We start from the raw sequence: 16,662 nt of genomic DNA, 5'->3' as shown, positions 1-16,662 counted from the left end.
TTTTTTTTTTTTTTTTTTTTTTTTTTTACTTCTGAGAACTCTGTGAAGTAAATTTGCTTGTATTATTTTCATGACTTTACCATGAGCTATATTAGAAAATGAATATTTACCGTACTTTCTGTTAGAAATTGTTTTCCAAGTATTTCTGAAGATTCTGTATCTCAATTTAACATAACAGATTGGTAAACAAGCTGCTGTGAGGACTATCCTAAGAGACTATGCTTTTTGTTAAAGAAACATACCCAGATGCTGTCTTCTTGTCGGTACTGTTTCCAGTTCCTGCCGCTGTCGCTGAACATCAGGAGATAGCTGGTTACCCAGTTGGAGCTCCCGTATCCCCCTTGGGTGGCCACAGAGGTGATCTCCATTCTCTCTCCAAGGTCAATCTGCAACCACTGGTATTTATTCGACACAAGCGGAGACCAGCCACCAGCTCCTTTTGTAAAAATGGAAGAAGATTGGGAAAGAAGAATTAGCTAAGAATCCATTAGGAAAGTAAAAATACTAATCATGCTGTATACCTCTAAGGAACTTAAGGTTTCTAAAATATCTAAGTTCCAGAATAGTAAACCTCTCATAATAACAGAAAAATATAAGAAGAAAAAAAAAAAGGGCCAGGGATTTAGCTCAGTGGTTCTGGCAACTGCCTCGCAAGCTCAAGGACCTGAGTTCAATCCCCGGTACCAAAAAAAAAAAAAATTAAATTATTTATCACAAATATAATAAAAAAGAATTTACTTTAAATGATTGGAAAGAGCATGTTTATTGCCCACACGCAGGACGGAGTAATAGTTTGGCCTTCAGTCCTTTTGCCCAGGGATGGATATAAAGGAATGTCATCCAGTTCTAGTATATCTAAAAACCTATTCTTGGTCATCTTCAGATTTCTCAGAGAATGAAGTACAATGCATTGTTAAGCCTTGGAAAGCAAAGATGGTCAAGGAATGATACCGTCCTCAAAGAGTTCACAGTCTCACAGGAGGGACTGACATCGAAAGCATGTTTGAAACTCTACATGGATAACATTAATAGTTAGACATGAGCAGGGAATGACAGAAGAGAAAGTGGACAGTTCCATGTAGTAGTGGGTTGGAGTCGCTTTGCAGTAATGTAAAATGTTAAATTTTCAATTTTGTAAGCAAGTTATTAAACATAAACATCTTTGTAACTGGCCACGTAGGAGTACTTAAAGGAAATTGGCCAATCTACTAATAAGCACCCACTCCCACCCCAGCAGTTACTAACACCTTGTTGACTCCATCCCATCTAAGAAGTAGGGTCGTGGGTGAGAGAAGAGGGGGAGAGCCAGGAAAACTCAGAAATTGAGCACTCAGAAAAGAAAAACGGGAGTTTGATACACACTCAGGGAAGTATGGCTAGAGTAGAATCTGTGTTTTATTTTATCTGACACATATTAGAGTATTATAGCTAGCTGTACCTCCTAACTGTCTTGTTAAAATGTTTCCTTTTTCCAACTTACTATAATTTGGGAAATTCATTTATTTGAATATTGACATTCCAGGTCATGTGACTATTATCATTGTAAGAGTAATAAAATAGGAGTATACTTTCCAAAATCCATTTATCTACTACTCAATAGCTATTAAAATTCAACAAGTATTATATTACATCCCAAATGATAATATTAGTATACATTCTTTCCCCCATTCTTTTGCCACCCACCTTGAGGCTGTAATAAGGTCTGAAATTTCAAGTAGAAATTACCATAATTTACCTATAGTTTTCATTCAAACATTATTCCTGACATCTGTGACCTATTTTATGAAACTTGGAATTCAGTCCTAGTTCAAAGAAATACCAGTAAGGTCTTGCTATTATCATGAGGGCACACCTGCATTGGCAAGAGACTTTTAAGATTTAAAGATTCTTTTAACGATGGAACCCAACACAATGGCACTCTGATAGACTAAAGGAGAACTCTTTGCTACCTACACCTCTAAACAAGAGAAGGCTGCAAAGCAGCGACACACAGTGTTCAGCCAGGAGATAAGTTAATAACAAGTTGAAGATTCAAGGGTAGTCTATATATCGCAAGTAGGCAAGGTTAGCTAGATCTCCTGGGCTCCCTGTGGATTGGCTAGTGTGAATAATTTCTCCAAGAGGCTCTAGGACTGAGTTGCCCCCTCTACTTGTCTGGTACCCGGTTCTGGTGTGATAAGAGCTGATGCATGGTGACCCCAGAGGTCAGAGCTCAATAAAGGAAATTGAGATGGTGATATATATGATCAGTCACTCGAGAAAGGGAACTGGCCAGCCACCAGCCAGGGCCTCAAAGTTGGGTCAAATGGTATTTTTTAAATTATATTACAAAAATGTCCTTTACTAATGACATCCCACTAACTTCTGCTTGCATTATCATATAATTTCCAACACTGTTCTTAGAAGTAGATAGTTTTCTTAAGTTTTCTTCTTCCTTAAAGTGCATCACTATTCAAAGGTGACTTCCACTCTATCTATCACAAGTACAACACACTCTTTTTGTAGATCCAGAATATTTAATATGCACTGCTATTTTTTATTAGTTTGGTTTTACTTTTAATTTTCTCTACATTTGCCCCTGAAGAACCTGTGACATGAGACACAGATTTCTTGGCCACCAATGTCATCTACCCCATTTTAGGCGAGAGTGGAATAAAACAGTAGAACTTCTTGGGTAGACATGGGCTCTGGGTGAATGGTGGATGTCGGTGTCCTTTGGTTTAGCACTGCTGTCTGGTGCCCACAAGGGCCACTTATTCTCGCAGCTTGTTTTCTATACAGAAATTGTTCTTGGATGATCTGAAGCACACCTTGGACAGCACTCTGCCATAACAGCCTGGGGAGTTTTTGAACCTCAATGGAAACTGCTCACATAGCATCACTTTCAAATCTGAGCCAATGCTTCCTCCACACTTCATTTCTCAAAATGCAATGGAACAACATCCATCCTCTTCCACTTACGCTACTGCAGTGTGACTTGGTGTTTATTAAGCAAGTGAGTACTTTGTGTCAGGCACTCTCTGTGAAGCACTGTTATTTAATTCTTAGAGTGATGTATTTAACAGAAGATGAGTCAGATACACAGAACTTGAACATCCTGTTCTTGCCCACAGAGCAGGAAAGAGACACAGTGCTCTTAACAAGGACACAAGAGTGCCTCAAGTTGTCAAGATACATAAGTAGAATTGGTAGTTTTGTAGATATAGAAAAGACAATGCTAAAAGAGATCAGAAGACAATGCTTAGGACTTAGCTACCAGGCAGTAGGGTCAACTTCTCTCCCTTTGGCTAACAATGGACTGTCTTTCAAATATAGACACACAATGCAGGTAGTGGATGGGTAACTATTTCCCTCCACTTTCTTATCTAATCTCACTGTTATACCCCAGAGCCTATCAAAACCTTGGAGTCCACCCTAAACAAGCATCCTTAGTCCTCTCATTATCACAACTGCATATATCTCTGAATTTTTATCATATTTTGGAATAAAGCATTAGGAAAGAAAAGTGCCCCCAGGCAGCCACCATCTTAACTTGAAAGTTCTAAGAAACATTTGGAACTTTATCTATATCAGCTTATACTCGTGAGAAAGTACTGATTTTCTTGCTTCTTTTGCTCTTTCTAGTTAATTTTAATAATCTAAAATCAGTAATGAGGATATGCTTTTTTTAAAATCTGAAATAGTTTTTCTCTGGCATTGCAGCATACCTTAATAGACCACTATTTAAAAAGCAAACAAGAGAGAAGCACAGCAAGGAAAAAAGAATCAGTGTGATCCTAGTGGGTTAAAATTGGATCATCAATTCTCATCAGGAGGAAGAGGAGCCCCTCACTAGTCTCTCCCTCTACCCTGCATCTCCCACAGTTACAGCTGCACTGGCCAACTTGAAACATTCGCAGTTAATTGTCCTTGAACATTTCAATTTCTTACCTGTAGTGAAAAGGTACTACTTCTATGCAAATTAAGCTATATCATTAATGAGGTACACTGATAAAGTAATGGAAATTCACATGCTCCTCGGCTTTACCAAGTAACTTCAGCAGGATAAATCGGCCACAGGGAACCCAAACATTTCTATTGGGGTCTGAACTGTGTGGTTCTGCGGATGTATATGGTATAAGTATGTGATGGAGTATGCTTGTTTTTTGTTTTTTTGTTTTTTTGTTTTTTTTTTTGTATCAGGGATTGAACTCAGGTCCTTGTGCTTGCAAGGCAGGCAGCAGCATCACTGAGCTCAATCCCAGGACCTGCTTGTTCTAATTTTAAGAAAAATGTTCAATAGAAATATGGAAAATGTAGATGGATGGATGGATGGATGGATGGATCCATTGACTGATCAATTGACAGATTGATCAAGAAATAATTAATTGATCTTGGCAGACTCTGGTATAGCAGCCTGTGATGACAGGTAGGGACAATAGTGGTGCAGATGCAAGCACGGCTGAGGTTATACCACACTCATGCATGGCCAGGACCCATTCATCTTCCCTTCTGGAGATATACTGTTAGCATATTTACTTTTCTAATGGAGAAAATGATGGCTAACTCTCTAGCAAATTGTAAACTTTGAATTGCTATAAATAAAACACTATAATTAATTCTTTATTTTGTTTATTAACTAAACCTTTCAGCTGCTAGTCAAGTGTTATTTGTCTTTAATGTGCTTTTAATATGCTAATATATTCAATATTGCAGTAAACCAATACCTATAAAACTAAAGAGCATCTTTTTGTAACCCCATCTATTCTGTGGTTACTGAAACTTAAGCCATAAAGCAAAAATAAGAGTTTGTCCCTCTGGCTCATTTTCTTTCCTATATCACAGATTCTCTTTCCCTATCCCATCCTCCTTTTTCTCCTGCCTTCAGCTTATTACTGAGACTTGGCAAAATTAATTGTCATCCATCAATTCAATTGGAAATTTTTTAACCCTTCACATTATAGCCTGAAATTCACATTTAAGACAAAACTTTCCTGTTTCATAAGATTCTTAAATACTATTGGTTTGAGAATTAAATTTTAAAAGTATATTAGATACCCATTGATTTCTGTCATTTCCAGAAAGCACAAGAGAATATGGCACTTGTAATTTTTTGAGTTGTGATAAAATTATTTACTGCTACTGACTCCAAGGAGTTGTAATCACAGTAAAGTTGGGCTATAAAAAACTTTAGTGACTAAATGACCCCATGATCCAGCATCTCTTTGATCTGTCACCTACCACTTTTAAATGTCAGAATCCTGAGGAAAACTGCTTCTAGGATGTATGGGGCTATGAATTATAAGAAAAGAAAACCAACTAAACATTACCCAGTGCCTATTCTATGCTGAGCACTACCAGAGATTGTATGTGCCATATTAAACTCGTTTAATAAAACTAAGAGTGGTAAAATATGCTGTCACATTCCTTCTAATTGCTTCAAATAAACACTAAAAATATTTACAGAAGCAAAATTTGCCAATATTGTGAAAAATGATTTTAGTGTAGGAGAGAGATTACTCATTTTAAAAACTACTTTAATCTGTGTGAGGGTGTCTCTTTTAAAATTACCCACTTTTAAGCATCCTGGGCCTCCTTGGAGTGCAGACTGGTGAGTAGTACAGAGTCATGAGGAGCTAGGCAGCTACCCCATGCCTAGCATCCTGAGCCTCCACGCAGCACAGACCACTGATGAATGGAGCCATTCCACAGCATCACCCCAGCACTTACTACCACCCCCCTGGCTCTGGCCTTCTGATTGTGCCAGCATCTGGAACCACACCATAGTGGCACAAGGGGTAATAAAGGCCATTGTATTGAGCGCCAGAAGACAGAGCAGAAGTAAACAACAAAAAGAGGGTCTAGCTGGGGATTTAGCTCAGTGGTGCCGCTGCCTGCCTCAAAAGCACAAGGTTCCAAGTTCGATCCCTGGTACCAAAAAAAAAAAAAACAAAAAAAAAAAAAAAAAAAAGGGGCTTTGAATGAAAATTTAAGCCCACTGGAAAAGTGAAGAGAATCTCAGCAATAAAGGCACACCAGACCAACGTGGTTGGTAAGCTGGAGGGATCAGCACCTCCCATTGGAACCTGGATTATCCTCAGGGGAAGGGCAGCTAGAACCTGAAATAGAACCTGGCAGAGTTCAACCAGGCAGGAGGTCAACCAGGGCCTTGCAGCCAGAAATCAACCTGAATCTCAGGAGTCTGCTGCTAGCTTGTTGAGACTAATTGATTTAGATCTGCACACTGCTGCCCACATTGTCTACTGTGACGGAAGAGACATGCCCTGAAGGAAGCCCTTCATTTTTATTTTTCATTTTTAAAATTATTTTTTTCTTTTCCTCCTATTTTCAACTTTAATTTTCTCACTCTTTTCACATTATTCCTTCTTTCTTTCTTCTTCTTTTTGTCTCTTTTCTTTCTCTGTCCCACTTAATTTCTCACTCTCCCACATTGTTCTTCATCTCCCTTTTAGTTCCTGTTACTGCCCTAATTCTAATTTCTTCTTTCTTTTTCTTTTCTTCTCTCTTCTTCCTTCTCTCAATTGTCATTAGTTTCAAAGGAAAGTGAGTACAGTTTCTAGCTTCCCTATTGCTGTTAGGTTGTTCTATTCTTGTCTTTGATCTTTCATTTTATCTTTCCCTCTTGTCTTCAAGTTTCCTAGCATTTCAGGGATCTTCCTGTGTCCTCTGGTCTCATTTCTAACCTTTCTCTATCCTATTTAACCCCCCCTCCTCAACTCCTTGTAGATCCCTATCCTGAAGTGTAAAGTTGCTATATTGAAGAGTTTTTCACTATAAACATATTTTGGGCTGGTCATCAATTTTGATTTAACTCATACAGTTAAAGGTAATAGATTAATAACTACCACAAATTGTTGTTTTCTAAGTTGTGCTTAATGCTATTGTGTTGTTGACTGTATCACTGGGGGCTAAGGTGTTGTGATTGATTTAATCAGTTGTCCTTCCTGGTATTATGAAAATGAGAGTTTCTCTGAGTCATTAGAGACTCAAAACCTAAAGACCAGCTATATCAGGAAGATTGAAGTATTAATCCAGGAATTAAACCAAGGACAGTACCAACAACAAAAATAGAAATGAGAAAACATTTAAGCAAGGGACAAACACAGACATCCAGCTCACCAAAGGCAAATTCTGAAGAAACAAGGTAGAAAAGTCTGACAACCACCAGGACACTCTGAACTGAAAGCACAAGAAGTAACAAAACAGATGAATGAGGCTCTAAAAAAATTCAAAACAGAAATAATTTATCAGATAATTATAGAGATGGTGAGCAGAATGAAAGACATGATTAAAGAATGTAGAACAGAAATAGATTTTTAAAAATACATGAGTTCAGGACCATGATAGAAACCATGAATGCTCAGTATAGGAAAGAAATGGAATCGATGAAGCAAATTTAAATAGATATCCAGGAGATTAAAAACTCTATTGAAAGTGTACACAACAAACCGATCCAATGTGAAGACAGAATATCAGATATAGAAGATAGAATGGTTGTCAGAGACCATGAATAGAGAGATCTTTTAAAAATAATAAAGGACCATTAGAAATCAATCCAACAGCTCATAGATGACACAAAGAAGAATAATATAAAACTGATAGGACCCCAAGAAAAAGTAGGAGAAAGTACAAATAACATAAAAATACTGTTCACAGAATTAATACCAAAAACTTCCCAAACAGAGTGGAAGAATTTGACATACAGATAAGTGAGGCATATAGGATTCCAACTAGCTATGATAAAAAAATCTACATCTAGAAATATAATAATCAAGATCCCAGAAGCCCAACAGAAGGGCAAAATACTACAAATAGTTAGAGAAAAGAAACAAATCACATGCAAAGGAAAGCCCATCAGAATCACAGCAGACTTTTCAACACAAAAGCCTTCAAGTCAAGGAGAGCCTGGAGTGAGGTGTTTCGAGTCCTAAAAGAAAACAACCTCCAAGCTAGACTGATGTGTCCTGCAAAACTGCCTTTCAAAATTGAAGGGGAAATAAGATGAAAAATAACACCTGAGAAACTTTATGAATACCACACCAGCACTCCAAACAATTCTAAATAATATCCTAGAAAAAAAATGAAGGTCACAACTCCATGAAGCCCAATAGAGCAAACCCATTAGGCAAGGCAAGAAATTAAAGGGAGAGGAGGAAAAATTTTAAAGGACCAAAAACAGGAAAATGACATGACAATGATTAGTCAGTACATACCAGTTATAACACTCAATGTTAACGTACTTGATTCAACAATCAAAAGAAATAGACTGGCAGAATGGATTAAGAAGCAAAATCCAACAATAAGCTGTACAAAAGAAACACATCCAATTCAAAAAGAAAATCATAAATGGAAAGTAAAAGGATGGAAAACAGTTCTCCATGTGACAGGAACCTGGGAAAAAAGCAGGGGTGGCTATCTTCTTTGCAGACAAACTAAATTTCAAAACAAAACTGATTAAAAGAGACAAAAAGGTCACTACATCCTTATAAAGGGAACAATCCAGGAAGGAGAGATGACAATTAAAAATATATATGCACCCCAAATACCAATGCCCCCAACAACTATACAAACCATACAACTATACCAAACTATACAACTATACAAAACCAAACAAGCACTACTACAAGTATAGTGGGTGACCTAAATACCCAACTGTCACACATAGGTCATCTAGACAAAAAAAATCAACAATGAAATACTAGAACTTAATCAAGCTTTTGAACAAATGAACTTGACAGACATCTATGGAGTGTTCCATTCAACAAAATCAGAATATACATTCTTTTCAGCTGCACACAGGTCATCCTCCAAAATAGAGCGCATGCTAGCTCATAGAACATGTTTAAGTAAATGCAAAGGAATTGAAGTTATCCCCTGTATATTATCAGACCATATTAAGTGGAAGATCAATAGCATAAGAAACTGCAAAAACTTCACAAACACATGGAAATTGAATGACACTTTCCTGGACAATCAATGGGTCACAGAGGAAATTAAAGAAGAAGTTAGATAGTTTTTACAAATAAATGATAATGCCAATACAACATACAGGAATCTATGGGACACAATGAAAGCAACTCTATGAGGGAAATTTATGGCAGTGCATACCCACACCAGAAAAACAGAGCAGGCTTAAACAGTGTAATGCTGAATCTTGAGTTCCTAAAAAAAATAAGAGCAAGACAAACCTAAAGCTCATATGAAGGAAAAAGTTATAAAAATCAGAGCAGAAATCAATGCAATGGAGGCTAAGAGAACAATACAAAAAATTAATGAATTGAAGAGTTGGTTTTTCAAAAGAATAAATAAAATTGATAACCCTTAGCTAAACTTATGAAAAAAAGGAAAGAAAAGGCTCCAATCCATGCAATTAGGAATTAAAAAGGTGAAGTCACAACGAATCCAGCAGAAATCCAGAGGATTCATCAGTACCTACTTCAAGAATGTGTACTCTAATAAAATGGAAAATATAGTAGAAATGGACAGATTCCTAGATACATATGAACTTCCAAAGTCGAATGAAGATACAAAGTCTAAACACCCCAACTACATCTGTGAAATTGAAAATGAAATTAAACCATTACCAACAAAGAAAAACCCAGGTCCTGATGGTTTCACTGCTGAATTCTACAAGATATTTAGAGAATAACTATCACCATTGCTCTTTAAACTCTTCAATGAAATTGGAAGGGAAGCAATACTTCCAAATTCATTTCTAGAAGCAAGTATTACTTCAATTCCAAAACCAGGAAAGACCCACCCAAAAAAGAGAATTATAGACCAATCTCAATAGATGCAGAAAAAAAGGATTCAACAAAATTCAACACCCATTCATGATAAGAACTCTACAGAAAATTGGAATAGATGGTCTTCATCTCAACTTGATGAAGGCTATCTATGAAAAACCAATAGCCAGCATTATACTAAATGGTCAAAACCTGGAAACCTTCACAGTAAAATAAGGAACAAGACAAGGATATCCATTTTCACCTCTCCTGTTCAATACATTTCTGGAAACTTTAGCCACAGCAATTACACAAGATAAAGAAATAAAAGTAATAGAGATAGGAAAGGAAGAAGTTAAATTGTCACTATTTGCTGATGATATGATACTCTACATAGAAGACCCAAAAACCTCTGCCAAAAGACTTCTAGACTTAATTGACAGATTCAGTAGAATAGCTGGATACAAACTCAACACTCAAAAATCAATACCCTTCTTGTACACAAACAACAGATTCAGTAACAGAGAAATTAGGGAAATAATTCCATTCATAATAGCATCCAAAAATGAAATATCTAGGAATCAGTCTAACAAAGGAGACAAAAAACCCCTACACTGAAAACAACAGCACTCTGAAAAAAATGATCGAAGAGGATATAAGACAATGGAAAGATGTCCCTTGCTCCTGGGTAGAAAGAATGAACATAGTGAAGTGGCCATACTTCCAAAACCACTATACAGATTCTGTGCAACCCCGACTGAAATTCTAAAAGTATATTTCACAGAATGAGAGAAAACAATCCAAAAATAATTTGGAACCAGAAGAGACCAAGAATAGCAAAAACCATTCTAGGCAACAGACACATGGCAGGGGGTATCACAATCCCTAACTTGAAACTGTACTATAAAGCCACTGTGATAAAATCAGCATGACACTGGCAAAGAAACAGACTTGAGGATCAGTGGAATAGACTGGAAGATACACAAAAGACTCCAGATGTACTCAGCTGCCTTATCTTTGACAAAGGGGCCAACCATCCTAAGTGGAGAAAAGATAGCCTCTTCAATAAATTGTGTTGGAAAAACTGGATTTCAACCTGCCAAAGATTAAAGTTACACTCCTATCTTTCACCATGCACTAAACTAAAATGAAAGTGGATTAAAGATCTAAATATTAAAACAGAAACACTAAACTTGTTGGAAAACAAGTTAGATAGAACTCTCCAAGATACTGGCATAGGACTATACTTTATGAACAAATTCTCAGTTGCACTGGAACTAGCACAAAGAATCAACAACTGGGATCTCATTAGAAAGCTTCTGCACTACAAGGGTAACCACTAAGAAGAGTTAAGAGACAACCTACAATGTGGGGGAAAAAATTTTACCAGCTATTCTTCAGACAAAGGTCTACTATCTAGAATATATAGAGAATGCAAAAAATTCAGACCCCCCCCAAAAATAAAGACCTGATTTTAAAAAGGGCATCTGAAATGAACAGACATTTATCAGCCAAACAAGTAAAAGCAGCAAATAAATATATGAAAAATGCTCAACATCACGGGTCATTCAAGAATGCAGATGAAAACAATACTAACATTCTACCTCATCCCAGAAAGAATGGCTGCTATCAAGAAATCAACCAATACCAAATGCTGGCAGGGTTGTGGGGAGAAAGGAACCATTCTCCATTGCTGGTGGGAGTGCAGACTGTTGCAACCACTGGAGAAATCAATATGGAGATACCTCAAAAAACTAGGATTAGAGGTCCCGTTTGACCCAGCTATCCCTCTGCTGGGTATTTTTCCAAAAGAATTAAAAGAATCATACCACAGTGATATATGCTCACTCATGTTGATAGAAGCACAGTTTTTAACAGCTAAAACTTGGAAACATCCCAATTTCCCATCAACTGGAGACTGCATAAAGAAAATGTGATTTTTCTATAAAATGGAGTACTACTCAGCCATAAACAATGACAAACTAGAGTTATTTATAGCTAAGTGGATGCACATTGAGGCCATACTCTTAAGTGAAATAAATAGAACATGCATGAAAATACCAAATAGTTTCTCTGGTGTTAAAAACAAAAGTGTAAAAAAAGGTTCAAATTGTATAATTGGTAATGTGAGAAATAGGAGGAAAATGGCTAAAGGAGAAGGAGGTGTGGGATGGGTAGGGGAAAGGAAAGCAGGGAAAAGAAAAAATATGAGCAAAGGTAAAAAATAGAAACAAAGTCTTTATAAATAGGGAAGGGCGGAGAGGGTGAAGGGAGTGAAGGGGAATAGGGGAAAAATAAGACCCGAGATACATCATGTAAAGGTGCAAGATCCCAATGATGAATGCAACTGTACTGTATACCTTAAAAGTACCAATGACTTCATGAAAAAAATAAAATAAATTATAAAATAAAATTACCCACTTCTTCATTTTCACTACTAGAGTAATTACAACTATCATTTCATACTGGTATATTTTATTCCAAGAATATATTCAAATATATTCCATGTTAATTATAAATAACCTGGCTGGCATAATTATGTTTAAGTCTCATATATCCCACCTGCTAGATGTCACCAACATTTGCTACTGGTCAAGGGGTCACATCTTATAGTTGCAAGAGAATGTAAGGGAAAAAAAGAAAAGAAAAAGTACTATTGGTTGGAGCCTTAAAATATAGATAAGAATCACCTTTTGCCCTGGTTATTAATAAAGGTGATGTGCCAACTTTATCCAGGTAGGAACTTCACAGAATGGTTGAGATGTGTTTCATTCTCAAGAGATTAAAGTGCAGAAGAATGCAGATGTTCCAGGATGCAGACGTTCAAGGACATGCAACACAAGTGACCATTGCTGAATGACACTCCTTGCCACTGTTAGGGTACCTGCATTTCCTGAAAATCATGAGCTTAAATAAAATTTCATAGGAAGATTTCCCTCCAAGATAGTTACTATTTGTTTCTTCAAATGTGGTTTCATCAATGGCTGCATATTGAGGCCATACTCTTAAGGGAAATAAATAAGACACACATGTAAATACCAAATAGTTTCTCTGGTGTGAAAAACTAAAAGTGTAAATAAGATCCAAATTGTATAACTGATAATGTGAAATAGGAAGTAAAGGGCTAAAGGAGTAGGGGAAGTGAGAAAAGGAAATAAGGAAAAAGAAAAAAATGTGAGAAAAGGAAAAAATGGAAACAAAGATTTTGTAAATAGGGGAGGGTGGAGGGGGTGAAGGGAGGGCAGGGGCATGGAGAAAAATGAGAATCAAGATCTGTCATGTAAAGGTAAAATATCCCAATGATGAATGTAACTGTACTGTATACTTAAAAAGTACCAATAAACTCAATAATGATTAAAAAACGTGATTTCACCAAGGTTTCCCCAAGAGTCTTAAGTTCACTCAGATAGTTTTTATTTTGACATTCAATTACAATAATGTAAGAAAATGGAAAAAACATGGTGCCAATATTTGTCTGGTTCCATTGAATGGTATGTGTTATCCCTGAAACACTACTTAGAGCCATTAAACAGCCTTGTATTTTTACTAGAGTAGCTCTTTTTACTGAAAGGAAATAAGACTCTATTGGTGCTTCATATTATATCACTGCTGCTCGTTATTTTCATGTTCACATCTGAAATTTGGCATTGCCCACATCCTGGTCATAGTGACAGTTTAAGGAGAAGGCAGATGACCCTCACTCCGGCCAGTGAAAAAGTTCCAGGGTTTTGCTGGACATACTGGAGAAGACAATTCTGCCAATAATAGAGAGAGGATGGGAGGTAGGCATCAAGCCATAGAGCCTTTGTAGAAAGGTTGCCTGAGGAAAGCCAATAGGGAGAAGCAGAAGTAAAAGAAGAGGAGATCTGAGGACAAAGGCAGGAGCCCTCCAAAGGCTGTGCCTGCAGTGCATTTCCTGTGCTTTCCAGACACATGAGCCATTCCTTTGCCTCCTCTACTTGGGCTGAACCTTCTCAGGACCACAGCTTCAGCAAGTCTCCGCTCACCTGCATCATTATATTTTTTCTCTTTAATGCATCATTCCTATCTGTCCAGTGTTAATGAGCATGCTATTATTTTCTCCATTTTAAGAGGAAAAGAAAATGCTTCCCTGGACCCTCCTCTATTCCTCTTTTCCTTGTTTCTTTTGATCCTCTTCAAATAAGATGTCCATGTCACGGTACGCAATGTTTCTCATTCCATCCTTGTAGGCCAGTTCCAACCAGACTGTGCCTCCCAACCATTCAACTGAAACTGCTCTTGTCAAAGTCATCAGAGAACTCCCTGTTGCTTATTCGATGATAGTCATCCTACTGCCTGGCCCCTTGGTGATATTTGATGCCTCTCATCATTTCTCGCATCTTGGTATATTTTGTGTACCTAGCTCCCACAATTTTTTCCCTAGCTTATGAGTTGCTTATTGCTGGTGGTATGGTTTGGATATTAAACGTCCTCCAGAAGCTTATGTATTGAAGACTTGATCAATGAAACAATGTCCAGAGGTGGAGCCCACAGAGATGATTGGATCATGAAGGCACTGACCTGATGAATGGAGGTCAGTGTCATTCATCAGATGCTACTAGAGTAGTTTATATCTGGATGGATAAGGGCTCCAGTTGGAGGGAGGATTTTTTGGACACTGGGGGTATGCTTTGAAGGGTCCCCCAACTCTCTCTCTCTCTCTGTGATTCTCAGACACCATGAGGATGTTCTACCTCACCTCAGGCCCAAAGTAACAAAGCCAGCAAACTACAGATTGAAACTTTGGAAATGTTACCTGATACAAATTTCTCTTCCTTTAATTTGATTTTCTTGGGTGTTTTATCATAGGACAAAAAGACAAAAAACAAAAAAAGCTGAGTAATTTTTTTGTCCTTCTTTTATCTCCTATTATCTCAAAAGAATTGAGATCATCCTGGTCTTAGTCCTTTTTTCTGCTTTTTGATCTCTACTTTCACCTCTTGGTCATCTCCCTTAGCCTCATGGATTTAATATTATCTATGTGTCAAAAATTCCCTAGTTTATACATCCATCCTCATCATCTCTTCCCAAAACTCAACACTTAAATATTCAACTCCTTCCTTGATAACATTTGCAAAACCAAACTTTCATTATTCCATTAAATCCTACTTTAGTCATACTCTTTCCTTCTAGTTTCTCAGAACAATGACAACAACTGAGATGGACTCAAACTTGATTCCTTTCTTTCTCCTACACCATACTACCCGAACACAAAAACTGCAGTTGGTGTTACTCTTCTGCTGTTTCCCCATCTTCATGGATACGTCTTTGATTCAAGCACCATTATGCTAGCCTGGATTCCTGAGAAACCCATCTAATAAGCCCCCCTGTTTCAGTCTTTGTCCAAAGAGACTCTATTTTCTACACACCGGGTATAAAAGTACCACTCCTCTGCTCAAAATATTGCAATAACTCACAATTTCACCTAGTGAAAGTTGATTACATGGATTGTGTGGTCCTAATATGACCCACGTAATATGCCGATTCATCTCTATCTTGTTCTTCTTCCAACTGCTGTAGTCTGACGATGTCCCCCAAAGTTTCACGTATTGCATCTTTAACCCTCAAATGCATATGGAAAGAGTATGTAGAGATGAGGCCTTTGGGAGATGATCAGTGTTAGATGATGTCATGAGATTGGGGTCATCATGGTGGGACTAGTGGCTCTCTAAGAAGAGGAGACAAGACCTATGACAGTACACTTGCTCTGTCTCACTTTGTGATACCCTAACACATCCGGTGATGCAGCAAGAAGGCCCTCACCAGTTGCCAAGAAGATCCCAGCACAGTGCTCTCAGACTTGCCAGCTGCTAGAACTGTAAGCTGAGTGCATCTTTTTTCTTTAAAAATTACCCAGTCTGTAGTATTGAGTTGTATCAACAGAAAACAGGCTGAAACCTAGCTCACTCCCTTCTGCCAGCAGCCTCCCTCTTGTTATTCTTTGAATGAAGTAGGCTTGAGTCCTTGACCATCTCGAAAGCCTTTTTTTAGCCAATCTCTCTACCTAGAGTGCTCTTCTCTGAAGATATCATCTACACCACCTTCAAGTCTGCTCCAGTCTCACCTCTCACAGGGGCTTGTATCTCCTGACCTCCCTTTTAACATTCCTTCCACCCAGCAATCCTGTTCCTATTTGTCTTACTCTAAACCACATTTTCACTTTTTGACCAAAATAGTCATTTCTTGACACAGCATATTATTTTATTTATTTATTATACAAATTGTTTATTTTCCATCTTCTCCTATTAGAATGTGACTCCCATGGCCAGAAACTTTGCCCTGCTGGTATGGTCAGGATTGGAAATGTCCCTGAAAGGTTCAGGGGCTCAAGGCATGGTCTCCAATGTAGTAATGATCAGAGGCACAGTGTTTGGAAGGTAATTGGATCATAAGGGCTCTAACTTCATCAGTGTATTAATCTATTCACAGAGACATGATTTGATAGCATTACTGGGAGGTGACAGAAACAGAAGGTGGGGCCCAGTAGAAGGAAATGAGGCATGAGGGCGCCCCATTTGGGACTACATCTAATCCCTAGCACCTTCTTCTGTAGCCTCTCCCTCTCCCTCTCCTTCCCCCTCCCCCCCGTTTGTGTGTGTGTGTGTGTGTATGTGTGTGCCTATGTTCCATGGCTGCTATGACATAAGCAGCTTTTCTTCACCACAGTCTTCTGTTATAATGTTTCTGCTTCACCATACGCCTCAAAGCAATGGAGCCAGCTTATCATGGACTGGAACCCCTGAAACCATGAGCCAAAATAAACTTTCCCTCCTTGAAGTTGTTTTTCTCAGTTATTTTGTCACAGGGGCAGAAAGCTAATTAACACATCTACTTTTTTTACTTGTACTGCCTAACACAGAAGAGGTGCTCAATACAGTCAGGCCATTTAACAACAGGGACACATTTTTAAAAAGTG

General features: G+C 37.8%; 1 protein-coding gene across 1 annotated transcript in view; it reads right to left on the bottom strand.

The window, feature by feature from the left end:
* Cntnap4 (contactin associated protein family member 4) overlaps positions 1-16,662 on the bottom strand; it is a 258,872-nt gene that overhangs the window by 167,098 nt on the left and 75,112 nt on the right. The window contains exon 3 of the mRNA XM_010609481.2: positions 243-436. Coding sequence (XP_010607783.1) covers positions 243-436 — 194 coding nt within the window. The remainder of the gene's footprint in view (positions 1-242; positions 437-16,662) is intronic.

The sequence above is a fragment of the Fukomys damarensis genome, unplaced genomic scaffold, assembly GCF_012274545.1.
Source record: "Fukomys damarensis isolate Sample0158 unplaced genomic scaffold, DMR_v1.0_HiC HiC_scaffold_32, whole genome shotgun sequence".
NCBI classification, from domain to species: domain Eukaryota; kingdom Metazoa; phylum Chordata; class Mammalia; order Rodentia; family Bathyergidae; genus Fukomys; species Fukomys damarensis.
Note: the sequence above shows the minus strand (reverse complement) of the source record. Positions and strands in the feature narration are given on the sequence as shown.